The 17,817-nt window shown below is 25.7% G+C and overlaps 1 protein-coding gene across 15 annotated transcripts in view; it reads right to left on the bottom strand.

The window, feature by feature from the left end:
• Nucleotides 1–17,817, bottom strand: part of LOC107998287 (phospholipid-transporting ATPase ID) — a 66,754-nt gene that overhangs the window by 12,490 nt on the left and 36,447 nt on the right. For 7 of the 15 annotated variants that reach the window (XM_017057478.3, XM_062076119.1, XM_017057481.3 and 4 more), the window contains exons 2-6: nt 14,300–15,165; nt 3,160–3,643; nt 717–775; nt 431–643; nt 67–272 (exon numbers count right to left, since the gene is read on the bottom strand). In XM_017057478.3, the coding sequence (XP_016912967.1) occupies nt 67–272; nt 431–643; nt 717–775; nt 3,160–3,643; nt 14,300–15,001 (1,664 nt within the window). In that variant the 5' untranslated portion in view covers nt 15,002–15,165. Of the gene's footprint in view, nt 1–66; nt 273–430; nt 644–716; nt 776–3,159; nt 3,644–7,895; nt 8,652–13,102; nt 13,919–14,299; nt 15,166–17,817 lie in introns of those variants that run through there. The other 8 variants (XM_062076124.1, XM_062076125.1, XM_062076123.1 and 5 more) reach the window with 5 other exon arrangements.

The following is a 17,817-nucleotide window of genomic DNA, read 5'->3' on the forward strand; positions in this document are numbered from 1 at the left end:
ATAAAATATATTAAAATTTTGTAAATGATAAAAATATAGAAATGTTAAAAAAAAAATAATACTAACCCATCTAATTCTGCAGTTTCAATATAACAAAGACCGTTTGGCTCACTAGTAGATAAAAGAAGCACATCGGCTGCAACGAATTGATCATTTTCCATTCTAATTACATCGCCTACTTGCACTTGTGACCATTTCTCTTCACGGAGATTAGTGCCTCGCAATGTTTGAGATTTTCGATTGTTCACTTGCGAGTCGCTGTTGTGCCGTTGCTAATAAAAAATAATTAGACAATTTTTTAGAATCTATTCATAATAAATTACATAATATTTATAAAATATATTTTATTTGTTAACAAAAATAATTATTGATAAAATAATATTAAGTACCACGTATAACACTTATAATACATATAATGTATAACACTTACAAAATCATCGTAGGCATCTTTAACGGCAGTGAGCATGAGCACCCCTATAAGGGGTATAGCTGTAGTGATGGGGGTCAAGGAGGAGATAGCGGGGATCATCTGAAGCACCAGCAGGCATAGGAAGTAAAAGTTAGCGAGCCGCTGAAATTGCTCGAACAAATTTAACGGTAGGAACGTCAGAACCGAATACTTGGACGTCTTGATGTAGTTGTTCTGAAAAAAAAAATGCCTTGTCATTATCATTTCTCTAATTTTAATTATTGTGTAGATTGTGTCTTGATCTTACCGCATAATTAAACTGTGAGTTGAACTCGCGATTATTGGCACGAATTCTCCTCTCCGTTTCTGGAAAAGAAAAAAAAAAGAGAATAATGATATGGAATTATAATAATTATAAGATCATCAAATTACAGATAAATTTTTGTACCAAGAAAATCAATGATTCTCATTAAACGGTATTTCTCATTTTTTTTCTATTATAACAATGATTTAAAAATTTTTTTTGCTTTTGTTAAAAATTTATTTAATTAAATTATATTATTCGTTAATATAATAATAATATTCTATGTAAAATTTATTATTGAAATATAAATAGAATATACTTACAAAAAATACCGGAATTACCACTTAAGCATTAGAATATTACACAAGAAAATAGTTTTATTACATTTACTCCAATTGATTTCTGATGAATAATATAATTTATTTCTAAGTTAATCTTAAAAAAAAACAATATATTGTATACATTATGTAAATGATTTTCATTAAATTCATAAAATAATTTAGATTTATATCTTATTATTAAATGCAACATAAATTCAATGTAAGAGAAAATAAAATCATTTGAATATTAAACATAACAGAATTAGATAAACAAAAAGTAAAATATAATTTTCAATTCCTTATAAATTCTTCGACAATGTAATACATTAAAATAAGAGAAAAATAAAATTAAAATAATGGAATAAATGGAAATTATATAAATATTGCTGTAATAATTTTATTGTGTAACTTTCAAGGAACTGAATGTTTAACAAAGTAAAAACTCTGTCGTATATACATGATTAAAATTAAATAAATGAACTGCTAAATCAAAACTATTAAAACGAATACATTCATTTTACATATTCAGGATGTGATCAAAATATCGCGAATTGCATTTTGCAAACAAAATGAATTATAAGATTACATTGGAATAATCGAATTGAGTAATGTGTATAATGTTTTCCATATATCCGTATAGTAATAATTTTATTTAAAGTTATTAAAATTACAAAAGTATTATTTCTTTGTTCTGCGTCATTTGATCATAATAGAATTGTAAACTTAATATTTATAGGATATTTCTTAATATTATTTTTAATTAAATATTTATTTTCTTTCTTATTATATAGTAGTTTATAAAATATTATTTATGCTTTAGATCATAGAGATTCATAATTAAAAGTTTTTTAAACTGTGTCATTTTTAGAAAAATAATTTCAATCTTTTATTATTTTTAGTTTTTGTAGTATTATTTTAAATTTCAATCTGAAAGATTAAAAATACATAAAAATATTACTTTTTAGATACAGAATGAGAAAAGAATGCATATGCGTATAATTTCATTTAATTTTTTATTGTACTATATTTTATAGATCTACTAATTATGTAATATATAAGTTTCACTTTACAATAAAAAAATAATATTCAATTCTCCATTTTTCTAATACTTTTATACTTGACATTGAATTAATGGATACAATCCAAAAAGTGATGTTTTGAATAAAAAATTAAAATGAAAATATAAAATTTTTGAATATATCATTCTTAAAAAATTTATTTAAATAATTTTTATAAAAATGTAATATGTATGTAAAACATGTATTAAGTATATTAACAAAAGAAACTATTTTTGATATTTTATTGTTTATTTTTATTGTTTTTTATTATAAACAAAAGACAATACAAGTAATGCGTAATAATGTACATTGAATTGAAGCATTAGTGAGGTCACGTTAAGTGCACGCGTACTTGAATAAATCTTCAATATCGATTTACTCAGAATTCAGAAGTATACTAAGAAAATATCAGAGTCAATTTTAAATGATTTATTGATTTGATATTATATAGAATACAAAATTTTACAGATATTAATTTTTAAGATATTCAAATTACCTCAAAAAATAAAAACTTATCAAGTTTCAAATTTATTACATATAAAAAGAATTATCAGTTGTAACGATACTTTTATAAAATAATTTTGTTTGTAAGAACTATACAAGTTTTTTATATAAATATATATAGTGCAATTATAAAATTCATTTTCAAAATATCATTTTCCAAAACGACACAGTTTAATTATCCGGAAAGAATAAGAATTCCAATAAAATATATTATAAAAAGAAATTTATATAAACTATTTTTCATCGTTTATTTAATGCTTTTTTATTAATGCTGTTCATGGATAGCGCCTTTACGCAGTTCTTTCGCTCTCTTATATGTCATAGCTTAGAAAGAATACAATAAATGAAGCACAATTCCTTCTTTTTTCTATTTTAATCTTACAACAGAATACATGAGAATGCGAGAAGCTCATTTTTATTTTCATGTAAAATTGGAATACTACTAATTTGAATCAATCGTATTACATATATCTTAGATACCATTCTTTATATTTTTCTTTGTACCATTCGAAAACTTTATATATTCAAATACATAATAATGAAAATTCGTGAGGATAAACTCACCGCTGCAGAAAAAGGAAGTGCTACGGCCTATGCACTCTGTCGCGGGGGGCGAATTCGGTGGCGCCGAGGATGAAGATGACGCAGTAGTATTTGAACGATATCTAGTGCCTTTCCATATCACCAATTTGCCTAGCACAGTAAGCAATGATTCTCGTAGAGTATTGTGCCTGCTTGCGCCACCCAGACTGCTGGATGAGTCTCTTTTCGAGCATTCGCCAACTGCCTCAACCTCGTCCGAAGATGATGGCAGATTCAACACTGAGTGCACTTGCTGGCTATCGGTATCCTGCGGTAATTGTTGTAGCTGTAACTGGTGTTTCTTCCTATTTTTTCGACGTTTCTTCTTCTTCTTTCTGCTTGAACCAGAATTATCATCGTCGTTGTATATCGTAGCAGTTGTCGATCCTTTCCGGCTATCTTCTGCATCCGATTTTGTCGTCGTGCATGCCACCGAGACTTTGTCCGCCTCGTCGCAGTCCTTCACCTTGGTTATCACATGATAGTATTATAAGCTTCGCGATAAAAGACGTATAACGTATTGGACGAGGACACACCGTTCGATATGATTGATGCGCTTTTTTTTTCGTGGTTCCCTATGTGCTTCTTACATTTCTTTTTCTTTTCATTGTTCATATATATTTATTACGATTATTTTTTTCAAATTTTTGTTATTAATTTATATTTAATTTTATATTTATAGAATATTTGATTATATTTGTTACGAATAGTTTTAGTTAATATATGTTTTTTTTGTTTATTATCAGTTTTGATAAAAATGAGATAAATGTTGAGAAAAATTTATTAAATAATTTTTTTTTTCAATTGGAAAATATAGGAGAATACTTGAATATAGGAGAAATTGTTAAAATGGCAATAAATTTTAATATAATTCGAAAATAAATTGTCATATTCGTTCAATAAAAAGGAACGGTTACGCCATTGAGTAAGAGTGCACTAGGTATAATTATAGATCATGAATATTCATCGTTCAATCTTAAACTAGTTTATATCTTCGAGCGATTAAAAGAATTGAAATTTTCCGTCTAACCAGTTCGTTCAAAACATTTATTCCCAACGAAAGGATTGAATTAATACGAAAAAGAATAGAAAAAGAATAAAGATTTAAATAGATTTAAACAGAGTAATCGGATAGGATTCGAGGTGAATCATTAATGGTAGCGATTTCTATTTTTTCCTGATGTTTACGCAGCTCCAAAGAGAAAGGAAAATAAGCTGATGATGCACAGACTACTGGAAAGATCTATCCTATCGAAAAGAAAAGAAAGATAAAATGCAGAATGCACAAAGCGTTCTAAACGTATCTTTTCGAATTCGTGTTCCAAATTATAAAGAAGACGAATAATCGATATAAATTTACATTATTGCATCGCAAATATAATCTTGAAAATTTAATTAAATTTCTATGATTAAAAAAAGGGGGGAAATACGTATTAAATTTCATAGTCATCAGTATAGTTGAAAGTATCTAATAAAAATATATAAAAATTTATGAAATTAAAAATTATTATGAAAAACGAATTTTAAATTTTAAAGATTAAAATGAAAATGTTAATTATATTAGATTATTTAAGTAAAATAATTAATAAAAGAATGTAAATTTTGATATTTTTATATCTATTTTATCTATTTCTGATAAGATAATTTTATTTTTTTATTTTTTTAAATGAAACACTTTTTTCATGTTATGAAGAAAAAATTATATTAAACATCTTGTTCTCATAATAGAATGACTATGTGCTAATATATAATATAATGAGATAGAATATCTTTCATCAGAAGCTAATTATATAGTTACATAGATAAGTTTTATTTCATTTATGAATAATCCTTACACAATTCAATACAATTGATTTTCCTAACTGAATACTTTAATGCAATTTTCTTATTCGAATTTTCAAGAATTCTATAAATAAAACTTTTATATAATATATACCATATACCATAATTGAACGATGATAAAACGATGAATGCTTTTTCATGCAAAAACAATTTAGAAGAAAATCTGATTTAAATAAATCTTTTTATTCACAGAATACATGTTAGTTTACGTGAAAAAAATTGCTTTACGTATACTACATTATCTGTGACCAATTTCTGATATTAATTTATTATAAGTACAATGTTTATAAAATGGGCATAGAAAAATGATTAAAGACTTGTCGATGCTCCAGAAAATTGTATTTGAAAACTAGTTCAAAAGTGCGGGATGGTAGAATAGCTTGGACGCGTGTGAAAATGTGTCATGGACAGCATGCGATACAAGTCGTCAGACTTTTCCGGCGTCTAATAAAGCCGCGATATGCAGATAACCATAAAGTTGAATGATTATAAGAGATCTTTATTGTATTACAAAGATTAATAACCGTACTTAACGCTATTTATCAAGAATTATTATATTCATTAGGATAATATATTTCATTAATATATTTAATTAAAAAATATTTCATTAATATATTTAATTAAAAAATATTTTTTTTATAAAATAATTTTAGCCGAACGAATTTGCGAATTAGTAGTGAATTAAAAATAATAAATAAATCTTTATTGATTTATATCATTTTGTATATAAATTAATATATCAGAAAAAAAAAGATTGTTTGAGGTATGCTTGACCACTTTGAGGAATATTATTCTCAAAACTGGCTCATAGAAACACCTCAATAATCATTATTCTTGCAAGTATTTCATGTTACAAATAATAATGACATTTATTTATAACAAGACCTGCAAACTTGCATAAAAGAACATATGAAAAGAATTTTAAAAAACTCGAAGATTTGAACTGACGACTTTTAGATTACCAAATACGTCTCTTATCCATTCCCCTATTTCTTACCTTCCTACGTTCTTTTTCCATTTACAAATATACATAAAAAATCTAAATCATTTTTAAATCAATTTTTCCAATTATTTTCTTTTATTCATTACAATTTATTTTTAGAATTTAATTGATTCCATAATAAAGGCTCAATTCTTCTTATTTGAATTACTCTTAAATTTAGAAAATTAATTCTCGAAACCATGTAAGGATTCCACTGACACAGTAATTTGTATCTTCGTTAATCGGATTCTAACGATTACCCTTGAACGCTATTCAATATATGGTTGAAATGTGGTTATATTGATAGTCATATAATATTTATTAATTTATTAGAAATGAAATAAATATAACTATCACCAAATATGTCATCAATTATTTTTTAAAGGTAATAAAAAATATCAACCAATGAAAGGTAATAAAAAAATCAATCAATGAAAAAATTAACACAAAAAAATTATTATATTAATATTTTTTATATTTTTATCATAAATATATATTAAATATTTATTTTATTATATATTAAATATTTATTACAATTTCTTTCAGAAATAATTTTAGTTTCTATTAAAATATTTATATAAAATATAATTTTTAGAAAATTATTAGTCTTTTTATTAAATTTTTATTATTAAAAAGTTATCAATTTATTTTAAAAATTATATGTTTGTTATATAAAAACAGGAAAAAATTAATAATTGCACAATAATTAATTTAATAATGAATAATGATATGGTTATATTTAATCAAAGTAGTTCATCCATCAAATATAGTCTTTATACAATTGGCGTATTCATATATAGTTATATCTTTTGTTTTAATTATATCTGTCCTATTTTAATAAATGATGAATATCATGTTAATATTTTGGAAATTTGAAATATATATTTTAATTATAAAACAACAATTATTTTTAACATATAATAAAAAATTATATATTAAATAAAAAAGTCAATAAAATTACACAAAATAATTTTAAATGGTGAAAAAGAATGCTATTGCTTTTATTCATTTATCATTAATAATAACGTTTATACTAAACTTACAAGTTATTTTTTTTCTATATTTTTGTATATTTTAATTTTAAAAATATAAAAATATTTTAGTACATATAGGGAATCACAAAAAGTGCAGTGATCATCAAACGGCACACGAGAGTCATCGAACGGAAATCCCATGAAAATATTTAAAAAATACATCAATATTTAACAATTAAAATAGCTGAAATTTTAAACTTACTTTTTAAGAACTACATTTTTAAGTATTTATTAACTGATAGCAACATATATTTTAATTTAAAAAATTCTTTAATTTACTGCACAATATATACACAAAACAAAGCGTACGATAAAATTACTACAATCATTAGGTTGACCATATATCTTAACGAAAAAATACCTTTTTATCATATTCTGATATTCTAATATGTAAGTTGTAATTATATATAATATATATGCACTTATTCTGATTTTATAAATATATATTACAAAATATATTTCCCAATTTACTGCCTCTAAACAATTATTTTTCTCCTAAAATTTTTATATAAATTTATTTATACGATACATGATATTTGTATTTAATAATTATATGATAAAATAGATTTTTTCAAATGTCATATTGATATATTCTATAATCCTACATTCTGTTTTTAATCTATGAAATTATGGTCAGTCTTATGATTATAAATAATTAATTTAGATACATTATACTGAATGATTTATTTTTAATATTTAATTGATAAAAGCAAATATCTAAAATAGAAATCTCAATAAAAGAAATACTACAATCAAATGTTTGTAAACTATAAACCAATATTTATATAGTTATAAACCAATTATTATTTCCTTTATCAAGGATTATCAAGGATTAATATATGCTTTACTAGCATCCTCACACTAATATGTTTCGACTTCAAACAAGTTCCTGCATCCTTGCCGATCACCACGCGACTTCCGTTCATCGTGTCCTCGAGAGGATTGGAGGACTCACCTCGAAGACCTCGAGTTCCAGCGTGTCAACCTCGACGCTCATCGTCTATCCTACGCAAACTATAAACCTTGTATAAGGCCAACCTCTTCTTCCTCGTGGCACTTTAGTCGTGCCGACGAGACGATGTCCGCCTCGCCTCTTACATATTTCCACCTGAGTCCCTCCTCTTCTTCGTCCTCGCGAATCATTGCAAGTGCAGGACGGCATTAGCCCGTAAATTTTATGTTCGTTGATTCACGATACCTATTTATATTCACGTTTCTACTAATCATTTGATAGTTGTATTCTTTAATTGGCATTTTTCTTCTAATAATACATGTACCTATTTATTATAAAAATTTCACTGTTTCCTGCGAATTACTTGCAGATATAACAATACAATACGATCTTGTTCCATATATTTTTGACTTTTTCTTGATGTCCTTGATTAATTCACAAGAAATCAATTAAATTCGTCACGAATTCATTTATAAAGTAAGTAATGATTCCACAATTTTATATTCCTGAAGTGAAGCATGAAAAATATATCGTGTCACGTGATAGTATCGATATTGTTTTCGAGAAGAAAACTCGAAACACTTCATATCGTTGAAAGACGCATCGTAAGGCGCGACTTGATAGCTATTTGTGGTTAACTTCTTATGCGTAGTTCAGGGAGTTTCTGCAAAGAAATCAATCGTTCCTTGAATCATTACTTGATCCTGTATGCATATATAAGAATTTCCTATTTCGTTCATTCGTAAAGTGTCATTATTGTCGAAATATAAGTGAAAATTAGGAAACAATTTTGAAATGATAATTTTGAATGTTAAAATTGAAGTCTGATCGTTTGCAATATGTTGATGAAACATTGGTCAGAAATACTTTTTTTTATTCTCGTTAGATTGATCTGTGTTGAATAATTTTACTTTCATTTGAATTTAAAAATAAATTAAAAAATAAAAGTGTTCACATTTTTGTTATTATGTTATTTTACATTTTATAAGAAATTTTTTGGTAAATTTAGGTTAGAATAGAAGTGTCTATGTAATGTTGGAAGTATTTAAAATATATTTTAATATATTTCAAAATATAATATTAATCAAGAAATAAGCGTTATAATTATTTATAAAGATTATTTCTTGATTAAATTGTTAATATTATATATAGTTATATAAAATAAATGAGAACATAGATAGTGCACATATACGTTGTGTCATCCGTATGCAGTTATGTATACATTTTATACTTGTTGCATGACATGTGAGACAGCGTTACAAGGAATTGTACATGTATTTAATTTATTATTGATGAATTTCAAAGGTTGACATTAAATAGAGAAACTTCAACAAAACACTATTCTCTTTTTTTATATTATAACCGATAAATATTCATTTTTAAACTTCAATAATATTTTAAAATCTTTACTTATAAAATTAATAAAACTCAAAATTAATTTAAAATTTAATGTTTATAAGTTTATGAAAAATGAATTTTCTATTTTAAATAATTTTATATATAAATTTGAATTATATAGTTATTTATAATGATATAAAAAATAAAATAATATGTATCTCTGTTTGATAATTAAAATTTTGTTCATCGAAAAAAATATAGAAGTTTAGGGAAAAAAATTCAATCTAATAATATCCTCTTGATAAAAATAGAATATATGAGTTCGAATCCTTTAACAGTGATCTTTTCTTCACTTGTCCTTGATTCCATATACATGAATGATGTCAGAGTTTGACGAAGTTGTTTTGGGCGTCTATGAACGAAAATATCCGATGTGTGTACCTTCTTAAAATATTAGCAATTCTTAGTGCGATCTATAATTCGATTAAAGATTTCCAGAAAATCCATGACGAAGAAGAGTAAGACAGTCTGCTAGCCGATCTTCTAAGACGCGAGAGCCACGATAATGGTTCTTACGTAAGGTGCCAGTGGCTCTCAATCTGTTGATGTTTTCGCGGAAATTGCTTTTGTAAAACGAATACAAATTCTCATATATTATACTTAGTAGATATTTCAAGAACTGTTCTTGTAGACGCATGATATTACGAACTTTACTGAACAATAAATCGAAAGTGTATAGTACATATATAGATACTTAATCATATTCAATTGTATCTCATATCTTTCGAAGATTCTTTTTAAATGGATTATAAGAATTATAAGATTTCTTAATATGATTTTATACTATATCCTTTTACAGGAATGATCACTAATTGGCATCAAACTTCTTTTCTAATATTGAAGGTACTGGATAATTTCACTTATAATAATTAAAAAAACATGTTAGCAGCAATATTGTAATGTATATTGATAATGTATAATGTATAATTGATAATGTAATGTAAAAAATAAATAAATAAAATATATATATGGAATTTTTCTGTTAAAACAAATTGATTGTTTTACAGACTTTTATTTTTTTCCCCCTTTTTTATCCAAACTTATAAAATAATACAAGTTATTATTATTTTTTCTAGTTATTGCTTATACGTATACTAATAAACATTTTAAAATTTCTATTCTAATAATTAATATTGTGTAATATAAAATATTAATTTTAATTTAATTTATAATATATTAATATATATCTACAATATATAAATATGATTATTTAGAGAAGTGTTAAAATTATCGAATTCGAATCTTTAATATATCTTGTATAATAATCCATCACAATATATAAATTTATAATGAAATTTTTTACGATTCGTTTTAGCAAAATTCACTTGAAATTTGCTTGAAAATATTCGTCATTTCAATGATAATGGAAAAGCTAGAAGAGATCTCGTTTCCACGCCCTTCTTCTACTACGTTATTTCTCTTCAGAAATAAACTGAAATTCGAGAAGTCTCTCGTCAAATTATAAATTGATTTTCGACAAATTAGAAATCGTATCGATATACGTGTAAATATATTATATTAAAAAGCAAGAAAAAAATAAAATAATAAAATTTCCATAGTTCTTTTTATTATCAGATATAAATATGTATGTATATAATAAAGTAAAAATTTTAATTTATTTTCATTTTTCCATTTTTTTCATTAAAAAAAATTAATAATGTATCTTATTATCAATTAAATATAATAAGATCCAAGATTATTTCGGCAATATAAAAATTTTTTAACGGATATAATTATTATATAATTTATGCCATGTAAAATAACGCGATTAAAATTGCAATGAGAAATCATTTTACAAACTTTTTACTTTTTACTATTAGCTCTTATGAGTAATTGATCTTAAATTCAACAATTGGCACTGATCCAGCTAATTTTAGTTATCGATATCAATGAAAATATCTGTTTAATTGCATCTTTGCAGTTGCTGAAGTATCTAGATTTCGATGTTCATTTCTTTCTTTATGAATAATAAAAAAAAAAGAAAGAGAAATAAAAATTCTTTTATTTTTTGAAGAAAAAAGGAATACTAAACGATAATGAGAATGAGAATGCAGACATTGCGTCGTATTAGGAAAGTCTCAAAGAGTAACGGAAAATAAAAGGAGACGCAATTCCAATGATAAATGTAAGGAGTTTCATGAGAAATTTTTATGGAATTTAGTATGTAATGTTTAATGTTTTACAAACATTGACACAGTATATAACAAGTTCAGCAAGTCTCGAATTGAAAAAACTAGAAGAAGATTTAGAAATTCGAGTTTTATTATATTGCAATTCTTTAAAATTATTATATAATAATATAATAATAATTATTATATAATACTTAAAAAATTTTATGAAATAATATATTTTAAATAAAAGATGTTAACTTTTAATATTTTTATGATTTCAAATTGTACACCAAATATATTCTTAATATCTTTTCTAGCATAAAATTATCATCATATCTGTTTACATCTGTTTATTTAAAAAAATATGTGAAATAAATTAAAAATATGTAAAATAATTGAAATTAAATATGTAAAATAGAATATTTATTTTACATAATAATTTTTGCAACATTTATGCCAATTTTAAATATAGTTATCATAGATTGAAAATATTAAAATACTTTGTAATGATTCAATTTCTTTTTGAAATTTGCATAAAAGAAAGGAAATATTACATAATTAAACAAATAACAAATAATAATTTATAATATAAAAGGAAAATTACCATTCAATTTATATCATTACCAATTGTAATATAATTTGTAAATAAAATATTTCATCAAATTTCTATTATATTTTATAAACATTATGCATATATATGAAATATATCTAATATAAAAATATAATATTCGATATCATATCACATTTAAATGCAAGATATTTTTTAATTTATTTTTTTTAATCTGAATTATGAGACAATTAAAAAAATAAAATGATTTTATATTCTAATATTTTTATGGAGATCATAGTTTCAACATATTATAAAAAATAATAATAAAATAAAACTATCATCTATAATCATCAATACCAATCTTAAACATATCATTTATAGATTTACATTTGCTTAGAAAATTGCTAAATAGGCGCCGTCTTTAAAAGTATTCATATGATTCCAACTGTTAACTATATCCATTTGTTTTGTATAAACCATCAATGGAATTTTAAGATAAACAATCAGCATTATTTGAAAAAAATTAATAAGTATATCATTTAACAACATGTTTTAAATACATTACCATAAATAACCAATCATTTAAATAATATCTTTATCTATTAAAAAATAAATTTATTAAAACATACATTAAAACAAAAATGTATAATATATATAAAAATTATATCTATCGACATTTAACAATCCTAACATTATATATGTAAATAATTTTCTATAAGCATTTAAATGCCTATTGACTAATGTTTCAACAATGTATGTGTGTGTGTGCGCGCGCGCGCGAGTGTGCACGCAACACACATATTTATCAGATGTCTCCTATCGTTGATCATTCTGACCGATTACCGGTACTATATCTGATAATAAAATGTCATCGACATATAATGATGACATTTGATCATATCGATTCCTGGTTGTTTCGTTGATTTCGTAATATAATTGACGAAAATGAAACATATAGCAATAGTTTCCTAATTTTCCTTTTCAACATTAATAGACATATAATCGTTTCTGCAGTAGTATATGACCTTCGTTTTCTTTCTAAGGGAATCAGGTTACCTCGTTGTTTTCGCAGTCAGTGCAAGGGTACAAGCAGTCGAAGCGCCCGCGTCGACGAGGGCGACGTCGTTATAACGATCGTCGTTGATGAGAGAACATATCGAGGCCGTTCAAAATAAATTTTATAACAAAAAAACTTTCATTTACTTCACGCACCGAAAAACATTCAAAACGTGTCCATGATAATCAATAGTTCGATAAAGATATTTCTTTCGAAATACGAGAATCAACCACATAGAAATTCACATCAGAATGTCGCACAATGTCGACGGTGACAACGACGATTCGATTGAAGTACACGACACTGATATTATGATTCTTTTATGATTTCCACGGTAAACCGATCAACCGATGCGTATTGGGCGAATACCGTCTATTATTTCGACGATTATCGAATATCGGCACCGGCATTCTATAGCATTTTTTAGCACTGTCAGCACTGTCGTCACTATAACCATCATTTCTGACACCTTTGAACGTGAATTATATGTACCAATTATGGATTATTGATCACGGAATACGAGTAACGAAATTTACATGTCACACACCGCACATATATCACGTTTCTCACGCACTGCACGAGGGTGTCGTTGCACGGCGGCGTGCTTTGCACTTTGAAAGGTATAACGAAGAGCCGAGTCGTCGAACGAAGTATTGTTCAATGATCGTCTAGAGACTTCAAGGCGTCGTCCCTTGACGGCGCCACAAGTCACCTCGCCGGTGGTGCCATGAAATTTCAAGGCAACAACCACTGCATATTATCGAGAAACATCCACCGTTTGGGGGTAAAGAGGATTGCTATATTAACGATTGCCAAACAAGTGAATCTTTAACTTTAATAGGGTTTTAAATATAAAACAGCAAACATTTATATTATAATATTTTCATTTGCTGCAATATGATTTAGATATCGAATATATTTTATAGAGGGAGTTATTAATCATTTGACAAACCTTAAATAATCATAAAACAATATTATTCGAAATTTCATGATAACAATGTGTCGTATCATTTCAACAATTACATCCAAGATGTATTTCTCAATAATCAAAAACAAAATATTTATCAAAATACCGTTTAAAATGAAAATCATTGAATAAATATGTACGAACTGATCATAATAATGTTATATCAGTAAGTGACATTATGAAAGTATTAACACAGTTTATATACAGTTATAATTTAATAATTACTTACCTTGCATAGGACGCGTGGCAGCGCTGCGCGACATTGTTTGCGTGATCTATTAGGCTGCAGCTCAGAGTTAGGCGCTTTTGGACGGAGTCTATAGATATGTTTCACGTAAAAAGTGACGCCTGTTAAAAGTACTTTTTTGACTTGAAAATGCTTCGCGATTTGTGTTGTAAAAAATGCATCAAATTTACGGCACGATTGCCGTGGTGTAAAAACGAGAGTAAAAAATGATTTCCTGTCTCTGTTCCACGAATTTAATATCGTTGAGAACGTTTCTACGTTGTTTCTCGTCCTTAAAGTCGTCTTTGTCGAACTGGCAATCGTTCTCAGATACCAGTAGCGACTTTGACTTTTCGACGTTGCGATTCTTCTGTTTTTGGTCTGGATGTTTAACTTCCACGAGTGTACAGGTTGATTATTATTATCGAGGACGTGGAGATAGAGAATCGGCAATTGTTTCAATTTACAGCAAAAAAGACGAGAGAAATTGAGGCACGTATAAGATAAAGATGACGCGTAGGTGGTCGTTTTCGTCGTACGGCGAGCATCAAGTGATGGATATCTCGATATTCGACGAGAACGTTGACAACGATATAGGGCAGAGTACGGTGCCCTTACGTTCAGGTCGGATATTCTGCAACTAGGTAATGATGACAGGATATCCGATGTGGGGGATACGGAGGGTCCTTTGGGGGTGGCGTCCATGTGGGGTGGATGGTCACCTCCTTTCTTTCCTCTCTCCTACGACCCACCTCCTCCTCCAGGACCTCCTCGTCAGGGTGCCCCAGCTTTTGGTGTCCGAAAACACCCTTTTTGTTCGTTGCCAAGTCTCACTTATCCCCTCCAACACTAAACTTTGCGAACACACACTGTAAAAAAAAAAAATCAATTGTTAGTTGATTACATATTTTGAAATATAATTTTTCTATATTAATTTATTAAATGAAGATAATATAAGTTTATTTTAATTTTATCATCTATTTATTGATTTTATCTTATTGGTTAAAAGAAAATGATTTAATATGTAATAGTTTAAAAAAGAATTATATAATTTGTTAAGTTAAAAAAATATAAATTTTATAGAAATAGTTAAAAATAGTTTCATATAAGAACATAGCTAACATCATAATAAAATAATATTGATTAATATACATTTTATATTTTTAACAAGAAAAATATAGTAAAATACGTATATAATGATAAATCATAATTTATAACAAATCTTATATGATGGACTTTGGATAATTAATTCGCTTTTGACAAAAGACTATGATTTGCAATCAGATAATATTGTTGTGCACCAATTCGTGTTTTCTTTGTTATTAAACGTGGCATTGGAAATGTTTGAATAAATTGATCTAAAAATGGTATGCGTTAAACGTTCTTATCGTGGAATCTTTCTTCTATCATATGCTACGCTATTCATTTAAATACTTTTATAAATACTTCATTAGTTGTTTTAAAATTATTTTATAATCTTTTTCTGCAATAATTTTGTTCTTATTTAATTTTATGTCATTTTGATTAAAATAATTTATATCATAATTATATGAATAATATGAATAATATAAAAAAAATATGAGAAAAATAAAAATTTTTAAAAAATATATTATTCATTTTTGTGAAATTATTATTATTTACATAAATATATCAAATAAAGATTACCACATTGTCATTGTACTTATCTAATAATACACAAACGAAAAAAACAGTTCTATTTCAACTATTAAAACAATATAATATATGCATAATGTACATACATATATAATAGATACATAAATATACATAGATATGATGAAATAATGATAATGATAATGATAGTGATAATGACTGATGAATTTTTAATAAAAAATAAAATTAATGACGTTAATAAAATGCTTATTAGTCATATCTTAACACAAGAATACATAAACTTATGTTCAAAGTACATAAACTTATATCATTCTTATCATCAATAGACTTTTAATTTTAAATTTTTGATGTACATATAATATAAAAGAGGAAAGGCAATGGGTCAAAAGTACACACAGCTGATCCATAAGAAGTTGGAACCAACGAGTTTAACCAATCGAAGAATAGTCGCAATTCTTATTCCGTATGCATATATCCTTGGATTTCATATAAAGTTTTTCATATCTGACGTGTCCCTATATAAAGCGGAATTATATTAAAAATGTAAGAAAATTTTTTTTCACGTACAAGTTTATTAGGAATTATTAGAACTAGACAATGAAACAGGTTTATAATATATGTATTTTTCAAGACTTTATACTAAATTATAATTCATAAAATATATTTAATTATAAATCATATGATTATGAATTAAAGTGAAATATTTTATAATAACTTCGTTTAAAATTATTCAATTATCAAGATTCGATACCAATTATGGTTTGTGTTCAAAAAAAGTTGTTTCGAAAAAGTTAGTTTTTTCATATGAAAAAATTAAACCGTAATATTCAATAATCTAGTTTCGAATGTTAAATTCTTCATAATTTGATTCTCGTTTTATTTGGTTCTTTTGCACGATATCGAACCGAATAACGCGTGGACTGGCTGAAAATTATTCTGCTATATCAGTCACTAGTGATTAAACATCAGAAATCCGATTGGAATCAACATGTTGATAAGATATAATAATCAGCCGAATTACAATAATTTTGGATATAAATTTTAAAACATTCGAATTCGAGTCAAAGAGCTATAAGTAATAAATATATAACATCGTGTGTAGAATCATAGTATAGTCACAAGTAAAAGAAAGTTTGATAAATAAATCAACTATTAAATTATTCTAAACACGTTATACTACAATATTTCTATTATTATAAATCATTTTTTTTTTAAATTTGAATAATATATTTTGTTTTCATAATATCGCAATAAAAAAAAATAAATACAATAACAAAAAGATAATTTTCCTTTTTGAAAATTTAAAGATGAAAGTTTAAAAATCAATTTATTGAATGTCAGGACATGAAATATTTTTCATAGAATATTCATTAGGATTATATTTAATATATATAGCAACTTTTAAAATTTGATTATAAAGAAGGTAATTTACGAGTAATTTAAATTATTTCATTGAAACAATATCATCGAAATTGCATATCTTAAAATATTATTTGAATATCGACTTAAGATGTAATTTTAATATTAAAAGCTTTACACGATGACAGGGATATAACGTCAATGAATTGCACTTTTTGCTATTAACAAAAGCAAAATTGTGCCTTTAATAGCAGTGATCGTCGACCTATATGGAGAGTTCGTCATTGACGGACATTTTTATTCCTGGTATATTCGTGACCCTGATAAATGATACGAACAATTCTACAGGGCTTGCAACCCTATCGACGTACTGAAAGCAATGTTAATCGATCTTTAACTGCAGTCTTAGTTGGAAATTTCGAGATTAAAATATTTATTATATACGTAGGTTTCATAATGTCTTTTATAATAAATTTTGCAAACTTCACGAAAATATTTCACTTAAATTTAATGATCTTTTAACATAAATA

This window comes from Apis cerana, linkage group LG6 (genome assembly GCF_029169275.1).
Source record: "Apis cerana isolate GH-2021 linkage group LG6, AcerK_1.0, whole genome shotgun sequence".
Lineage (NCBI taxonomy): Eukaryota > Metazoa > Arthropoda > Insecta > Hymenoptera > Apidae > Apis > Apis cerana.